Source organism: Arachis hypogaea, chromosome 18 (assembly GCF_003086295.3).
Source record: "Arachis hypogaea cultivar Tifrunner chromosome 18, arahy.Tifrunner.gnm2.J5K5, whole genome shotgun sequence".
NCBI lineage: Eukaryota > Viridiplantae > Streptophyta > Magnoliopsida > Fabales > Fabaceae > Arachis > Arachis hypogaea.
Window position 1 is genome coordinate 3,420,880 of NC_092053.1, and position 16,993 is coordinate 3,437,872.

General features: G+C 29.7%; 1 protein-coding gene and 1 long non-coding RNA gene across 2 annotated transcripts; one reads left to right on the forward strand and one right to left on the reverse strand.

Annotated features, from left to right (window-relative positions):
* Positions 1 to 7,683: 7,683 nt before the first annotated feature.
* On the reverse strand, positions 7,684 to 9,163 carry LOC112772071 (uncharacterized). The gene has a single exon (XM_025816956.3). It carries the CDS (start codon positions 8,571 to 8,573, stop codon positions 7,833 to 7,835), a length of 741 nt encoding a protein of 246 aa, XP_025672741.1. The 5' UTR covers positions 8,574 to 9,163; the 3' UTR covers positions 7,684 to 7,832.
* A 2,369-nt stretch (positions 9,164 to 11,532) lies between these two features.
* On the forward strand, positions 11,533 to 12,962 carry LOC112773302 (uncharacterized). Its single transcript, XR_003187868.2, has 2 exons — positions 11,533 to 11,882; positions 12,502 to 12,962. It is a non-coding gene; the product is annotated as an uncharacterized lncRNA (long non-coding RNA).
* The last annotated feature ends 4,031 nt before the right edge of the window (positions 12,963 to 16,993 follow it).

Below are 16,993 nucleotides of genomic sequence, written 5' to 3' on the forward strand. Positions count from 1 at the left end.
TAACGAAATATAAAAATGTAAGTCATAAATAGGGTATTCTAACTTAGGAGATTTCTAACTAACATAACACCGTTGTCCTACAGCCTTCGTCGGCCTAACCTCCATGCGATCCTATCGCCACCGTCTACCGAGCCTCCTCAATCCCAACAGCAAATACAGGTAATGCATACAAGTAACGTACAAGTAATATACATATAAAGCAAGTATAGAACAAATAGCAAGTAGGCATGTGATGCATTTAGGCACAATAAAAGTTAAACAAAGCAAGCAAACAGATAGAATATGCACATGATTAATGCCTATCCTATTGGCTCGTGATATCACTTGTTGGTTCATAACTGCGAACCCGACACATCCTTTCAGATGTAGTCTTTCTGTCACGTCAGAGATATAGTTTTCCGCGCACTATCGTTCCGAGAATATAGTGTCTGGCGCACTATCGCTCCAAGGATATAGTGTCTGGCGTACTTGCATGCTCATTCCAAGGATATAGTGCTTGACGCACTCTTACAGCATAGAAGGTTATGCGAGCGGGATATAACCCCAACCTTCACATCTCAACGTAAGCGAGATTAACCACCGTCCTTACACCGACGCCGCGACCTCGACAAGTGGGACTCACCACTGCGCATAGCTACTGATCAACCTCAATACATAAATATCATAAAATTCAGTCTCAATGATCACTGCTCATAGCACAAATTCTTTGATACCTAGTTCATCAACCTCCAACAATCTTAAGCATTTATATCCAAGTTCCAAGTTCATCTCAACCATCATCAATTTCCAAATTCTCAAGTTCGTAACCAATATAGTACTCCACCAATTTACCCAACTAGTCCATCCACAGTACTTCAGAAATCTAAACCTCCTTCTTCTAAATTCTCTAACAAAAAATATAATCTTAAGTCTCCTAACTCTTCCGTATTAGCCTCAAAATCTAATTACTAGTTATAAGTCTTAAACAACGATTAAAAAAGTGTAGAAAGCTAGAGAACCGGTTGAAATGGAAAGAAAACAAATTTTCAGCAAAATAGGAGTCTCGCGTACGCAAGCCCCCTTCTGCGTACGCAAGGGTGCAAAAATGGGTGGTCGCGTACGCGACACCTGCCTCGCGTACGCGAAGTCCCAACCCGAAGGGAATCCCCGCGTCGAGTGTTAAAATTTCGCGTACGCATGCCTCAAAATACATACTCGCGTACGCATGCTAGTGCCTGCGTACGCATGCCTTATCAAACTTAGAAATTTTTTAAAGCTGCAGAATTTCATATTTTTACACCAAACTTCAAACGGGCATAACTTTTTTGTTTTAAAATATTTTTCATCCGTTCTTCAAACATCTTAAAGCTCTTGGACCCAATTTTCATTTAAATCAAGTTTCATCTAAAACGAGAGTTTGGAAGCCAAGTTATACCTCGCCAATATTCATTAAAAATAAGGTTTTACAAAACTTTACAAGTTCTCTAATTTACCCAAAACTTCAAAATCATACCAACTTAAACATACTCAAAACAACCAAAAATCCATAATGAACACTTACCAACCATTTTTCATTCATTTAGCTACCAAAATCACTCAATCCTCACAATTTCCTTGATTCTTATAAACAAAATAATCACAAAACACCGCCAATCATTAACTCAATCCATCCTAATACTCATTTCTCAATTCCATCATAATTAAAGCTCACTTTCATCACCCAATACCCTCAACATTCAACAATAATCATATTCAATATCCATTATCACTATTACATTTATCATCAAATATCAATAATACCATCACAATTTCATCAACCATCATAATCATAAAAAAATCATCATGCATCATCAACAATTCAAACTTATCCTAAGGTCCACTAACCTAAGATTCACGAAAACATTATATATTACATAGAGAAAACTGAAACCATACCTTGGTCGATTTCTGCACAACCCAAAACTTGAGTTCCAATAAGCTTCAAGCACCAACACCACTTGCAAAACTCACCAACTACCAAGTTATATATATATACTAAAATGAATATCTAGGGTTCAATACAAGATACCAAACCACAAGGGTTAAGAGCAAGCTTATCTTACCCACAGCAAATGGGAATAGAACACAACAATTTTTCACTGTTGATTGGCACCTAAACAACCAAATCACAAAAATCTACTCAAAATCACACCCTATATTTTTGAAATTCACTTAGGATAGAGGAATGCAGTGAAAATTTTGAGTTCTTACCTACAATGCCTAGCTAGAACTGACGGACTCGGCGAGAGTTTCACATGGTCACAAACAGCATGCAAATCGGAGTACCGTAACTCAAGTTACAAGCAAAAGAAGAAGATGATGAATAGTGTTCTTTTTCCCTTTTCTCTCAACTCAACTGAGCTGTGTGTGTTTGTGTTTAGGGCAAATGAATGAGCTGAAAGCTCGCTAAAGAGGCTTATATATGTTAGGCCTAGGTCCAATTTGGGTCCAGTCTAACTCGTTTAGTGTTTTTGGTCCGTTTAGCCCACTTTGGGTCAAAACCTTTAGAATTAGTGCCCGATTTTTAATTTTAAATATTTTTCTAAGTTTTTCTTCTGTTTTTGTTACTCTCACACAGTACCGGACAGACTTAAGTCGATACTGCTGGTACGCATTTTTACACAATTTTTCATAGAAAATTACATTTACTACTAAAAAAATTCACTGAATTCAAATCTCACCGTTAACTTTTTAAATTAAGACTTCTAAATTTTGAACCTATTACAGGTGATTAATTTATCATTTATATTATCTAAACGGTCGATTTTAAATTACGGTTCTTACAGGTTGTAGTTTAGTTTTTTTTATAAGATTTTGTGAAAAATAAGACATAACAAAAAAGTTTATTATTTTTATTTTTTTATCATAAAATATTAAAACTAGAAAATATTGAAAATAAAACAAAAAAAGTAGAAAACATTTTCACAAATTCAATAGTGCAGTAATTTATTTTTTATTTGGTGCCCATATAATATGATTATTATAGTTTTTCTTACTAAAAAAGGTTTTGTTTATTAATGTGTTGCATACTCACAATATTGTTATATGTTTAAACTTTAAACTAAACGTGGATTGACTATTTTCTTTTCTATGGTGGACGGACATTGATCACAATAAGACAATGGACTCAAGCATTCAATAATTTCAAATTTTTGTTAGATATGAGAAATATATATTATGGATGGATTGTAATAACATTTTGATATTTAAAGTTAAATTTAAAATTTTAAATGTTTTTAATTTTTTTATTTTATATAAAACATTTTAGATAATTCTTCGTATTGATAATTAATAATATATATTATTTTTAAATTTCTTTGAAATATGCCAACTATGAATAACGTTGAATATGTTGACTTATAAATATATTTTGGTGTGTATAAGTCTTTTCAAAAAACATGGATATGGGCCGGAATTTCTGCCCATTATATCTTCATGGGCCGTAGCCCAATGTATTTAATTATCTGTAGTCCCATTTCTCTACTTACAATAAACAATGTAAAGCCATTTGACCCATCCATGACACACAAAATATATATATATATATATATATATATAGGTAAACAATGAAAATATGTGAACAATAGATATATCGGATGTTCATTTCACTAGGTGTACGGATGGTTATTCTAATATTAAGATTTAGGTGGATAATTTAGAGGTATAATATGTTTTTATTTGATTGATGGTTATTCATGTTGTTCAAAAAAGTCATTGGTTACCTAGCATAACAAAAAAAAAACACTTAAATAACCAGAAATTTTGTTATTAATTGTTATTATATTTTTTTTACTTAGTACAAATGTATTATTCAACCCTTTCCAAAAGCAATCATATATAGTAGAGGATGAAAGATCGACAGTGACATAATTGTCGAATTAGAAGACTAAATAGTCTAGCTAATTAAGCAAACTTGGAAAGAAAAGAAAAAGGGAACAGAAAAGGATATCTCATCACTTCATATTCCGAAAACAATAGGAGAGATCAGAGACAGCTGTTGGATTTTTGCCAAATGAATATGATACTATTTTTTATACTTTATAGTTTGTTATTTTTCTACATTTAAATTCGTACGTGTATAATATAAGTACTATTAGTACACTTGTTACTATTGAAAACATGTCAGGTTTAACTTCATTTCCTACTCTATTTTGTTACATCCAAAAATAATAAATTCCATCAGATCAGATTAGGGTTCATGAAATTCATTTTTTTGGCCAGATATTGCAGGTTAATTTATTGTTTGAATGGAAAGTGGGAAACAGATACTGATACCACACCATGATCAAAGAACAGCATTTTTAATTGCAACCTTATAGAATGTTGGTCTATATGTTGCTCCTAATTCAAGCCATGATAATCAATAATCTCAACAATATAATAATTCTCAAATATAATAGCCTGAGGGGTAAGTAATAAGTAAATAAATTAATTAAACGTGCTAAGCAACAAATAAATGTATCATCATCACTACAATAACATGTTAGTCAACATCATTTGTCAAACATCTTCAAGACCACAACTTCTTGTGGAAAAAGAGAGAAGATATTATGGATAAATGTGATAATATAATTAGCAACTTATATATCAACATTATTTCTTTTAGTGAGTGATTAGAAACACGTAAGAATGCTAATAATTTAGTTAAAGTGGACCCTACAAATTGACTTGTAAATAGAAATGAGGACCACGAACTGAGTTTTGGTGTGACTGATTTCACATGGATCGGAACAATCATAAATAGTGTTGAATATTCGATTTATTTTTTTTTCCAGCTGTTATTGAATGAACAATTCTTACTTCTGATTTCTGAATTGAGAGTGCCACATTGTTTCTTTCTAATTGAATTATTCAAATTGTGATCGTTAGGGTAGCACTTCACACATTGCAAATTAAAAGAATTAAATTTCAAAGGTGGTGGAGCTGCTAAAACTTTAGGTCTAATCGCGTGACAACAACGACCTCACTTGTTGTTTAGGTAAAAGTTCATAGACACATTAATTTGTCACCTTGTGTTTGATTAAGACAACCTCATCTATTCAACAGAGTAGATCATATCTAAACATTATAATGTATATCCATCCATCCATTAATCAATATGAAATAATATTGGTCTAATAGGTATATATATGTTTTACTCTCTTAACTCATTTCATAAGAAAAAAAAAGAAAAAAAAATGGCTCTACATTGTGAATTTTTTATTTTTAATATGATGAAAGGAATGGTGTATAGCTGGGATGTGGGGGTGTATGATGATTCACTGGCGTATCATGGCTGTTCAAGAGAAATCGGACCGTCCGATTGGAGGTACTGAAAACCTGGATCCGATTTGTGTACTGACAGAAAATCCTGGGTCCGATTTGTGTACTGGCAGAAAACCCTGGGTCTGATTTCAGTATCCATGAAATTTTGCAATGAAAACCCTGGATCTGATTTGTGTCCCTCTCTCTCTCCAATGAAATCGGACGGTCCAATTTCTTTCCACTGACACAAAAAATTAAACGCCGTCACAATCGTGTATATTTCCCCAATACTCCATAACTAAGCATAACTCACATCTCAACCTCATATTAAAAAAAATTAGCCCTACATTGTAGGTTAAAATAATAAAATATGAATCCCACCAAATTTTCATATAATAGCACAAAGCACCATAAACTGAATGTTGAAGCTTTCCACAGTTAAATTCAATGATCTACTGTTCATTTAAGCTTTTCCACAATTTGCTCTCCAACACAGTGTAGTTTCACTGTCTTTAACTGTAAGGTGCGGTTTACAGAGGAAACAATCAGACATGCTCCGCTGACAAAAATAGTTAAAATTACAATGACAAATAATTTTTAAAATATTTTTAAATATAACAAAAATAACTAAATATTGTCAATATATATTTCTCAAAATATATTTTAAAAGATAGATATTGATGTAATTTTTTTCAAGAATAATAATAAAAAAGACATTTTCATCTTTAAAATTTGCAAAGTGGATTTTCTTTTATAATTTTTTATAATTGGCAAAAAAAATGATTTAGAGATTGAAATTTTGCTCTAATTTTTAGATCAAATACACAAATAGTTTGTCAAATATAAAAAAAAATTACCACTTATATAAAAAAAAAATTTACACTAATTTTGCCACATTTTAAAAGTTTTTAGAACAATTTTGTTCTTTAATCTTTTAGAAATAATTTTATCAACGTCTAATTTTGTTGAGAGTATTTTTTATATACCTGCATTTTAAAAGGCGGTAAAAGCAGGGAAAGAAAAAATACTTGTCCCTAGACAATGGAGTACCAAACATGACATTTGACATGATAAGATTCATCCCATGTTTTGATATTCATCAACATACTACCAGATTAGTGAAATTTCTTAAAGAAGAAAAAACAAGTTAGAAAATATTATTATATATGTACACCACATTTATATATATGTTTTACTTTCATTGTTAAAAATGATTGATAAAAAAGTAGAGAAGATAAAAATTGTTTTTCATACTATATAAAAAAATGGGTAATGCTAGGGAGACAAAAAAAATAGTCAGAACTTGTCTTGTCTAACATTTATTAATTGTCGTAACAATTAATAAATGCTAAATAAGGTAAGTTATGACTATTTTTGGCTGATTTTCTTTAGTTATCAAACATTTCCGATAAAAAATATACACAAAAGTAGTGCAAATGTAATTTTTCTTTATAGGTTACTTTGTATGGAATTTTTCACTAAAGCACTATCAACATTCCAATTCTTAATGCTGAGTTAGATAGTCAGATTCAACCTTACAAATTCCCATCACTTCATGTTAGATCTTCCTTGGACACATGTGACATGTTTGCACATACATTAACATTTAATTGATAGGTAATAACTATTAACTATGATGCCAATACATAAAACAAGAGGCACATACATACATACAGCTAGGCGCATATGAGCAGCATGATTATTATAGAAACAAATTAAAGCGATTACATTAGTACGGGAAAAATTATTGGGGAAATTTCTAATAATAAAAAAAGAGAAAGAATCATTGAGATCCTTAAATAAATTAAGAAGATTGTTGATATAAGAAACAAGCATCATTCACATGAATGATTAAACTTGTTGAGGATACAGCAAAACATGAGCAATGGACAAAACCCACATTACCCCACATAAGTCCTTTGCTTCATAAGCAGCATCTTAACTACCGTTTTAAGAGCATGTCAGTTTGCATTCAATTTGTTGGCATTCCATGCCCTTCTTGCAGAATATATGCCCACCACACCAATCATTTCAAAGACCACACAATAAAATAGCTTAAAAATATATATATTTATGTTTAATCAATCTCATCTCAACGTGTAAGCTATACTTGACAAATTTGTCTCCCATTATTTTAATTATGAGAAATGAAGTTATCCAAGAAGAAGAGTTAAATTTATCAGGTGAAAACTTAAATAGAGTGACTTCTTATGAAATTCATAGCTAAGAGCTGTTAAATAAAAATTTAGTCAAATAAGTTAAATTATGTAACAGCTATAAGTTATCACTTATCAACTTTACGAAAAGTCAACTGCACCATAAATTTATTTGACAAATCCAAAAATTAGACTTATATATGTAATATTTTTATAAGATTTAGGACTTCAATGTAATAAAAATTTTTTGAAGGACGAAAATATGTCAGGGACCAATTTGAATATTTTTATTCATTCAAGGAATAGATTGAGAAATTACTCAAAATAAAATAAAGGAACCAAATGATTTATTAGTAAAGCATTAAAACTATTTAACACAATAAGGAGGCAGGGTAATTAAAAAAAAAGAAGTAATTAATGGAGCATGGATGATGGGGTTTGAAGGGGTATGAATGTTGAAGGAGAAGATGGCAATGGCAGAACCTGAGATGAACCTGTTGTTACAAGTTGAGAAGAAGAATCTTTGAGGCCAAAGAGTGTGTTTCTCCTACCTTCTTCAACGAGTCTTCTGTACAATTTCTCCTCTGCATCCCTCAGGAACTTGAACTTTGGAGGTGGCGAGGATCTAAACCTATTGAACTCTGATTCATCTTCTGATGATGATGATGATGATTCAAAGAGAGGGTTGAATTCCAAAGAACAAGGTGTGTCAATAGCACACATAAGATCACTTAAGCTTCTTGATTTTCCATCTTCACATTCCAACTCCTCTTTGGTTTCCTCTTTGATTGTGAAGAGAAACCTTGGAGGACCTGCAAGATTGTGCAGCCTCATCAACTCTGATTCCACACTACCACCTTGGAATTCTTCTCCACCATTATTATTATTATTATTATTACCCAACTCTGGTTTCCCTGAAGTAGCATGCACGGTTCTTGGAACCTTCCAGCAAACCCAATAATGAAAGAGACCCTTTGACGGGTCACTATTATTATTATTACTCTTCTGACCCATTTCAATATCTGAGGATGATGATGATGATGGTGTTCTTGTATGGTTTCTCCACCACAAGAAATAGAAAAGCTGTGCAGCAAAAGCAAGAAGGAGAAAAGCAAAGACAAGGCTCAAAGCAATACTTAACACACACAAAGACATGGCCCTTTTTCTAGCAAGGGAATTTCATCACATCATCTTCATCATACAAGTACAAAGAAACAAACTTTTCGGTGAAAGAATTAAGAGAGAGATTAAAGGGTCTAATAATCTATGCGGCTTTTCAAAGATATGATACTAATTTAGCTTAGTGCCACTCAAATTCTTACCTTTGAAGCTCTCTATAGCTAGCTAAGCTAAGCTATCTCTAATAAAGCTACTAATTATTAATTAAGTAATAAGGAAGTAGTTGTGAGATATGAATGGAACTTGTTCTAAGTTTGAGGGATAGAAGAAGACAGAGTGGTTTAGTTTAGTTTTGTTGTTGTTGCTTGATTATTGTAAGGGTTAAGGAATATGGTTTTGGTTTATAGAAAACAGGGGCATTAGCTTCTATTGTTTTGTTTGGGTGAAAAATGTGGCTGATGAAACAGAACACCTCACATGGCATGGGCTGGTAAAACCGTGTGCCTGAGCTTGCCACTATCCCAACGCAGGGATCCTCTCAATTTTTCTTTTAATTTTTTTTTTTATAAAATATAATCTTTTACTATATATATACTTTTTAAAAGAAGATATTGATTGGTAAAAAAAATAAATCTATTTCCACTAAGATAATTATACTTGTAGCATTACATGATCATATTTCTAATACCTAATATTTCTTAAGTTATTTGGATATAACAAATATAAGTACTTTTTATATAAAATTATAATTAAGGTCATGAATACAAAATAATTTTGCATAACATGAAGTTTTTTTAAAAAATAAAAGGTAATTATTTTATTGTATATTTACTTATTGGTATAAAATAAAACAATTACATGATTTTAAAATGAAAACACTAGCTATTTTATCCTTTTAATAATAGTGATTAGCATTTTATAATCTTTTTAAATAGATATATTTATCCTTTAAAAAATATATAGAAATAAATTTATAATTTAAGGGTGTGTTTGGATTAGTGTTTGGAGTATTAAAAGTTTGTTTAGTTTTCTTGAAAGCTTCACTTTTTTATTTTTTTTGGCTATTTTTTCTTTCCCTGAACTAAACTTGATTCTACTCTTCAACCACCTTCAAAAGCTACAATTTTTAGCTTTGGCATTCAACTTTTTACGTTATTAGACTAAAATTTATTTCTATGTATCAATTGTGTCCTTTATTATTTATAAATGAATTTTGTTGTTTTTTTTATAATATTTCTCTAATACTCTTTCATGCATATTTTTTTTACAAAACTCTTATTATTTTTTATTTATATAAATTTTTTTACCGTTATTTTTATTTTTTTGTATGGAATATTTTTTTACTTTGAATATGATTCTATTAATCCTATTAGAATACTAAAGTCTAAAGAGTATTAAGAATACTAAAAGAATATTAAAATTTATTTAAATATCTAAAATAAAATTATAAAATAATTATTTAAATTCATAACTTTTTCTATAATTTTTTATCTAAAAATGATTTTAAATTATGTAATCCAAATAATATTTAATTTATTATAATTTATTTTAAATAAAAATTACCAAACATAAACCACATTATTACCAACTCACTGTTAATCAAAATTAATTTTGCAAAATCAATTTTATACAAATATCTGTTTACAAATGGTAATCCAAATTGCTTCTCAAAAAACGTTGTAGGTTTTTTATGCTTTTACACACTAGTTTAAAAAAATATAAGCAAACAACTAAAAAACATAGGTTTTTTTTTTTTTGTAAAAGAGTGCATTTTATCCTATAAAAATAGACAAAACCATTAAAATGAGATAATCTATAATACAAATATATATGCTAGAAAACTATTAATTAAGCATTTAATAAAACTATGATGGTCGTATCCAAAAAAGTAAGGTTTCTAATAATAAGTATGTGACAAAAACATATAGAAAAAGAATGACTTAACAAGAAGGGTTGGTTAGCAGAAGTAAAATGTGAAAGCTTATATCCTAAGGTGTAAAAATTGAAAATTAAGATAAGTTTAATTCTGTGGCAAGGAAAAAGAACATAATAACGCTCATCCAAAAGAGCATAACTTACTGGAATAATAAAAGTCAGTTAGATAAAATAAGGTGAAGCGCTTTGGCTCCACTCGTAACGATACGAAGCTTCTCAATTCGTATTCTTGCTGTTTGATTTCCGTGCTAAATATGACCAGAATAAATAAAAACAAAAATATTCAATTGAAAAATATCATCATGAACAAGATTCAGTGCCAGAGAATCTTCTCATATACTACATAACGTACATGCTGCATGACCTGTTTATATTACATTTTCGCTTTCTTATATTTTACCTAATTAGTTGGCATGGCATAACATTGAATAATATAAGCTTGAGAATTAACAAGACTAGATTCAATACTATTAATAATAGATAAAAGAAAAAGAGCACTAACTAAGAAAGTCCAAGAGTTTTATAACGAACTATCCTATCCAATTGTGGAAGCAAAAAATCAGTTCCAGACTTCCGAGAGTTAGAGTTTAGTAGTATATAACAATGAGTCAAGGTTGGTCCCGGCCCGGAGAAGTAAAAAAGTCAATGAAGTTGTGATTTGCAAGTTCATGATTAGATTGCTGTCTTGCCCTGCCTGCTGCCAAAGTGCCAGTTGGGTGCTGCGGAAACAGATCCAATGTTCTTGGGCTGATGGGCCCAGGTGGGATCATCATTGGCACAACATCCTCAATCCTTGGGCTAATGGGCTGAGGTGGCATCATCATCACAGGCAATGCTTGATCAGTCCTTGGGCTTACCACCATATTTGAGTGTTGATTTGGAAAGTGCCCAATTTCATTCTGTACCAACCCATATGCCGGGCTACGCACCACTGAAATGTTGTGGAAGACTCGAAGGTCAATGGAAGGTCAATAGTCAATAGTCAACAGTCAATACTGAATATTAACATATAATAGTAAGTGAAAATGAAAGAAGATGAGAGGAGAATGAAGGAACCAGTAGGAGAAATCGGGGGAGAGATAGAATTGAGAAAGCGATTGAAATAAGGATGATGATGATGGTGTTGTTGAAGACGTAGTTGTTGTTGATGATGATCTTTTTGCCTCTGTCTCTGCCTGGCTTTGTGATTCTGGAACCAGTAGAAGACGTTCTTACCTTCAATGGGACCATAAACCTTGAGCCTCTCCATAATCTCCTTAATTTCTTTAGGGTTTGGAGTTCTCACTCCCTGGTTATAGATCTCCTCCAACGTGCTTATCTGCTCTTTCGTTGGGTTCCATCGCGAACAACTTGACGACGATGATGACGACCCTGCCGCAACACACTCCTCCATTAGTAGTATCTAAATCTGTGAGTGCTTATTATGCCTTTTAAGAGAGTATTAATAGTTTAGTTAGTAGTACGGGTTGGGTTTCATCAACTCTTGATCTTCATCATCCTTTATATTAATTAGTAGCATCTCATCTTAATTCAACTTCCAAAGCGACCCTGCACCCTAACCTACTACTAATTTCATTACCCAACCGGATCCTTCCATGCTCTAACTCACCTTCAATTCATCTTTCTCTCTCTTTAATTTGTCATTCCCAACATTTTAAGCATGCTATTGCTGATCCTAATAATAATCGTTATCCACGACACACACCTATTATATTATATATTTAATTAACACATACTCTGCTTATATATTAAGATTACTAATTAATTAGAGATGTTTAGGCACCAAAAACAAAATTAAAGAAACAGCGTAATCTTACTCTGGTCTTGACTATTGATATCCTTTCTGATTCTCTCTCTCATTAATGATAAGCCGCCCGCACCATGCGAATAAGTGTCTCTCATACTCTTCCATAGGTTACAATGTCTAGTAAGATTTATTTTCCTTTAATTTTATTAATTAATTAAGTATTCCATTATATATGATCTTAAAATGTTTTATTATTCGTTTTCTTATTTTGATTTATTTTAGAAGCATTATTATTATGATGATGATAAAGGCATGCGCAGTCTTGGTGGGTTAATGAAGAGAGAGAAGAGCGCAGACATTGACAAATTGACCAAAGGTCGATAAGCAGTGTCGCCGCCTCTAATTATCAGTGTCATCTCACCTCGTGAACAAGACACATAAAAATGGGTGGCAGATGGCACATTCCCCCTTGCCCTGTTTATTTCTTCCACGCAATTCGAGAACACAACGCAACATTAAGGATTTACTTTGCTACGTCATATTTCATATTTCCCCCTCTTATTCTGCATTCTTCATTGTTTGGAACGGAAATTTGTTGAAATGTGTCAATCACTACATGAATGCTACAAACATGCAGGATTTGGTTCTATGCGTTCTATATTTGTTCATTGTTATTTGTTGAGATTTCATAACAAGTTAGCATATAAATAAACACTAGTGTTAATGATCAACATATTTTATAATTTGTAGTTATTAATAATTATTATTATTTTTATGTTACGTGTATATTAAAATTGGTCATTAAAATTAATTATTAGTATAAAATATATACTAAAATATAAATATATATTAAAAATAAATTAAATCACATATATATTTATACACAAATATATTGATGACTAATTTTAATAATTGATTTTAATGTATAAATAATATTTTTCTATTTTAATAGTATAAAATTACATCTAATAATATAAAATTACATATTTTTTTAATAATTAAATAATGACTATAATTTAATAAAAATGCTGATTTTTGAGGCTTTCTCATAAATAAATCTTATTTTATTTACATATAATTATTTTTTCTAAGAATATACAATAAGTTATGGTATAAAAAATATTAAAAATTATCAAAATTTATTAATTTTTTATTATTACTCAGTGGTCAATTAATTTTCTATGAGATTGGGACTTTACTTTCTCTTTTCTTCCCCCTATCATTTTCATTCTTAATTAATTTCAATTCAAAATTGGATTTGTATTAAAATTTGTAAAAATAAAAAAACAATACAGTGAAAAGAGTGACAATTTAAACACTTTTAAATCAAAATTATTATAAACTCACGCATATGTAAATTTAGTAATGATTAATTTCTTACCATATTATTTTGTAAATTCTCCTGATCCCATATATAACATTAAAATAGTAGTTGCAAATGAATAAATATATTGTAAATTGAGTTATAATTTAAATGATATGGGTGTGTTTGGTAATTTTTTTGTTTGACTAATTTTCTTCTTTACAAATATAGAAGTGATTTTGTTCATAAAATCACATTTAGAAGAAGCAATAATTTCTAACTTCTCTATTACACTAATGAGCTTTTAGCCACTACATTTAACATTTATTTTTCTTTTATCAACTTTATCCTTTATACATATTATTGCATTATTTATAAAATTTTTATTATTTCTCTCTATATGAGTTTTTTTTATTATTTATTATTTATATTTTTTTGAAATTATATATTTTTATAGTTATAATTTTTGTCTATTATATTTATTATTATCTTTTTATAATAGAATTTATTGATCCCATGAGATAAAATAAATTAAATAAAAAAATTAACTATAAATAATAATAATAGTTAAAAATTATAGCGTACTAAAAAAGAGTACTAAGAATACTAAAAATATACTATATAAAAAACATATAAGAAAAAAAGTATAAAAGAAAAATTAAATATGTATAAAAAGATAACATGATAGTTTAATATCATGTCTTTTTAAGTAATTATTTATCTAAAGTAATATTAACTAATATTATCCAAACAATATTTATTTTATCAAAATCAATTTTGGTATAGAATTGCCAAACATAAATAATGTTAACACAAACTTACTTCTACCCAAAATCAATTCTATAAAATCACTTTTATTCAAACTCCAATTTGACAAACTACAATCCAAACACACACTATAGTATTTTCTTACTCATTTATAGGTCGTAGGTTCGAGTCTCTTTATTTAAAAATAAATAAATAAATAAATATGTTAATATATATATATATATATACATTAAATAGGTAACAGGACGTGGTGGCATTGGATTGCCCTCCATGGTTCTCATCAGCTTCAAGGCTCCGTTTGGTTGATGTATATGATGAGACATAGACACAAAGACATAGACATTAAAGACATGGACATAAAATATTTGTGTCTATCTATTGTGTTTGGTAAAAATAAAGAACAAGACACACATATTTTAAAAAGACTGAATTACCCTTCATTCTACCACAAGTTTTACTATTATTACTGTACATCCATTATCCCAAACACTACATGTCATCACCATTGAATTTTTATTTCTTTTAATATTTTTTATTTCTTCTAATATCATCTTAAATTATCATTCAAATATTAAATATATATTTTTTTAAAAAAAATAAAAAACTAAAGCTCAGAATTTATTAAAGATTAATCAAAATTTAAATAAATAAAAAATTAAATGTACAATTTTTTTTTAAAGAAAATAGAAAGATAAATTTAGTTATAGAATCTAAAAGAGGAAGAGAAAAAAGAAAGGTTTGGGGAGATAAGAGGACAAATTTTAAAATTTCAATAAGGGTAAAAGAGTAAAAAAATTAGTGTCTCACAAGTTGTGTCTTAGTGTCTCACCAAATTGGAGGTACACAAATTTAATGTCTCCGTGTCTATCCGTGTCCTCCCGTGTCCTTCGAAAATCTGTGTCTCACCAAACCAAACAGCAGACATGTGTCACCGTGTATCACTGTGTCTATGTCTCAGTGTCTATGTCTCTTAAACCAAACGCTGCCCAACTTAACTATAAAAAGGTCACATGCAATTCAATTAGCTGAGGTGTTTTGATTGTGTTTACATATATATACAACTTGGTTCATAGCTAGGTAAGAATAATCATAAATTAAAGAGACTTCAAATGTCACAAACATGCATACCCGAATGAATAACCTTATGTATTTCAACAGTAGCAAAATGATTATTTAGAAAAGCTGCAAGTATGAGACATGTAAAGAGAATATAGAACGAGACTTCTTATCTTCTCATTTTTGCTATGGTGAATTGTTGAAGTTTGTATGCAATTCATAGATTCTTATACATGGTAACACACACATACATAATCAATTAATCATTAACATATTTCAAAATTTATATGAGAATGTTTGTTATACACTATATTATGCCTGTGGTGGGGAATCCTATGCCATTACATTATTATGATTTTGATAAGATGTTTATTCATCCTCATTAGGGATTAATTTCTAGTGTACCATCATTATTCTACTGTTATGATCGCTTCCATAATAATTTTACAAGTATTTACTAATATCGTTTTTATTTTTAGTGACATGTTATCGGCATGCTTTAATTTATAATATAAAAAAATTTTAGTTAATGTGTATCTTTATATTAAAAGTCAAATATGTTATAAAAATAATTATAAACGCTCATTAATATTTGGATGGCTTAGTTTTTTAAAAAAGAGAATACTTAAGTTTTTAAATAGATTATATGAATGAAGATTGTAAATAAAAAACTTAGTACGACTATAAATGTGAGGCTAAACTTCAGACTCTATATATATATATATACTAGCGTGATAATCCGTGTAATGCATGGGATTCACGAAATTTAAATTTTTTTAAAAGAAAAATACTAAGAATATAACTAAAATGTATTTTATAAAAATAGATATATTGTATTAACTTTAAATAATTACAAAATTATCATTAGACTAAAATAAAAAAATAGATTACAACAATTATTCAATATGTCAATAAATATATAACATATTTTGTAAGATAATAAAAGTTAATAAAATATTCAAACAATTGCTAAACACTAAAAAAAAACAGAAAAAAAAGTACAATAGAGATGTAGTTTACTATTACGTATTATACTTACTGTTAGCAAAACAAAATATATACAACATATATAAATTTGTTCATTAAACAAAAAATAAAATATGTCCAAGACAACTTCACATATAAATCAAAATATCCATCAAATAGAGTTATACATAGGAGGCCTAACAACGCTGAATCGATAACTCTATCTGGCAGTTAGCTATCGAGCTGAGTTTCAAAGTGATGGTATCACCCTCCTTTAAATTGTATGTTCTACAACATTCACTCCACCCGACCCCAACTTTTCATTCTGTACCTCTTCCTCCACTATTCAGTAAGTGAAAAAAGAACACATTCTTCTCAACATTGGAATCTGGACCAGTGATCGTCCAAATCGAACCATCTCCAGATGGTTTAAGATACACAGCAAATTTTGAAGCTAAATACTGCAACGAATAATTCATAGTTAACATAAACATAATATTTTCATACACAATGAATAACAGATTTAGGAAGAACATCCAATAAGTTTGCAGGGAAAAAAAAAGAAAACACTCTTTAAGATCAAGTTACCAATCTAGGTTGTCCGACATTCGAAGCTTTGATCTTCTTTTCATAAGAAACCTCTGGAGCATATCTAATTCAAGATAATATGAACCTTAGTCA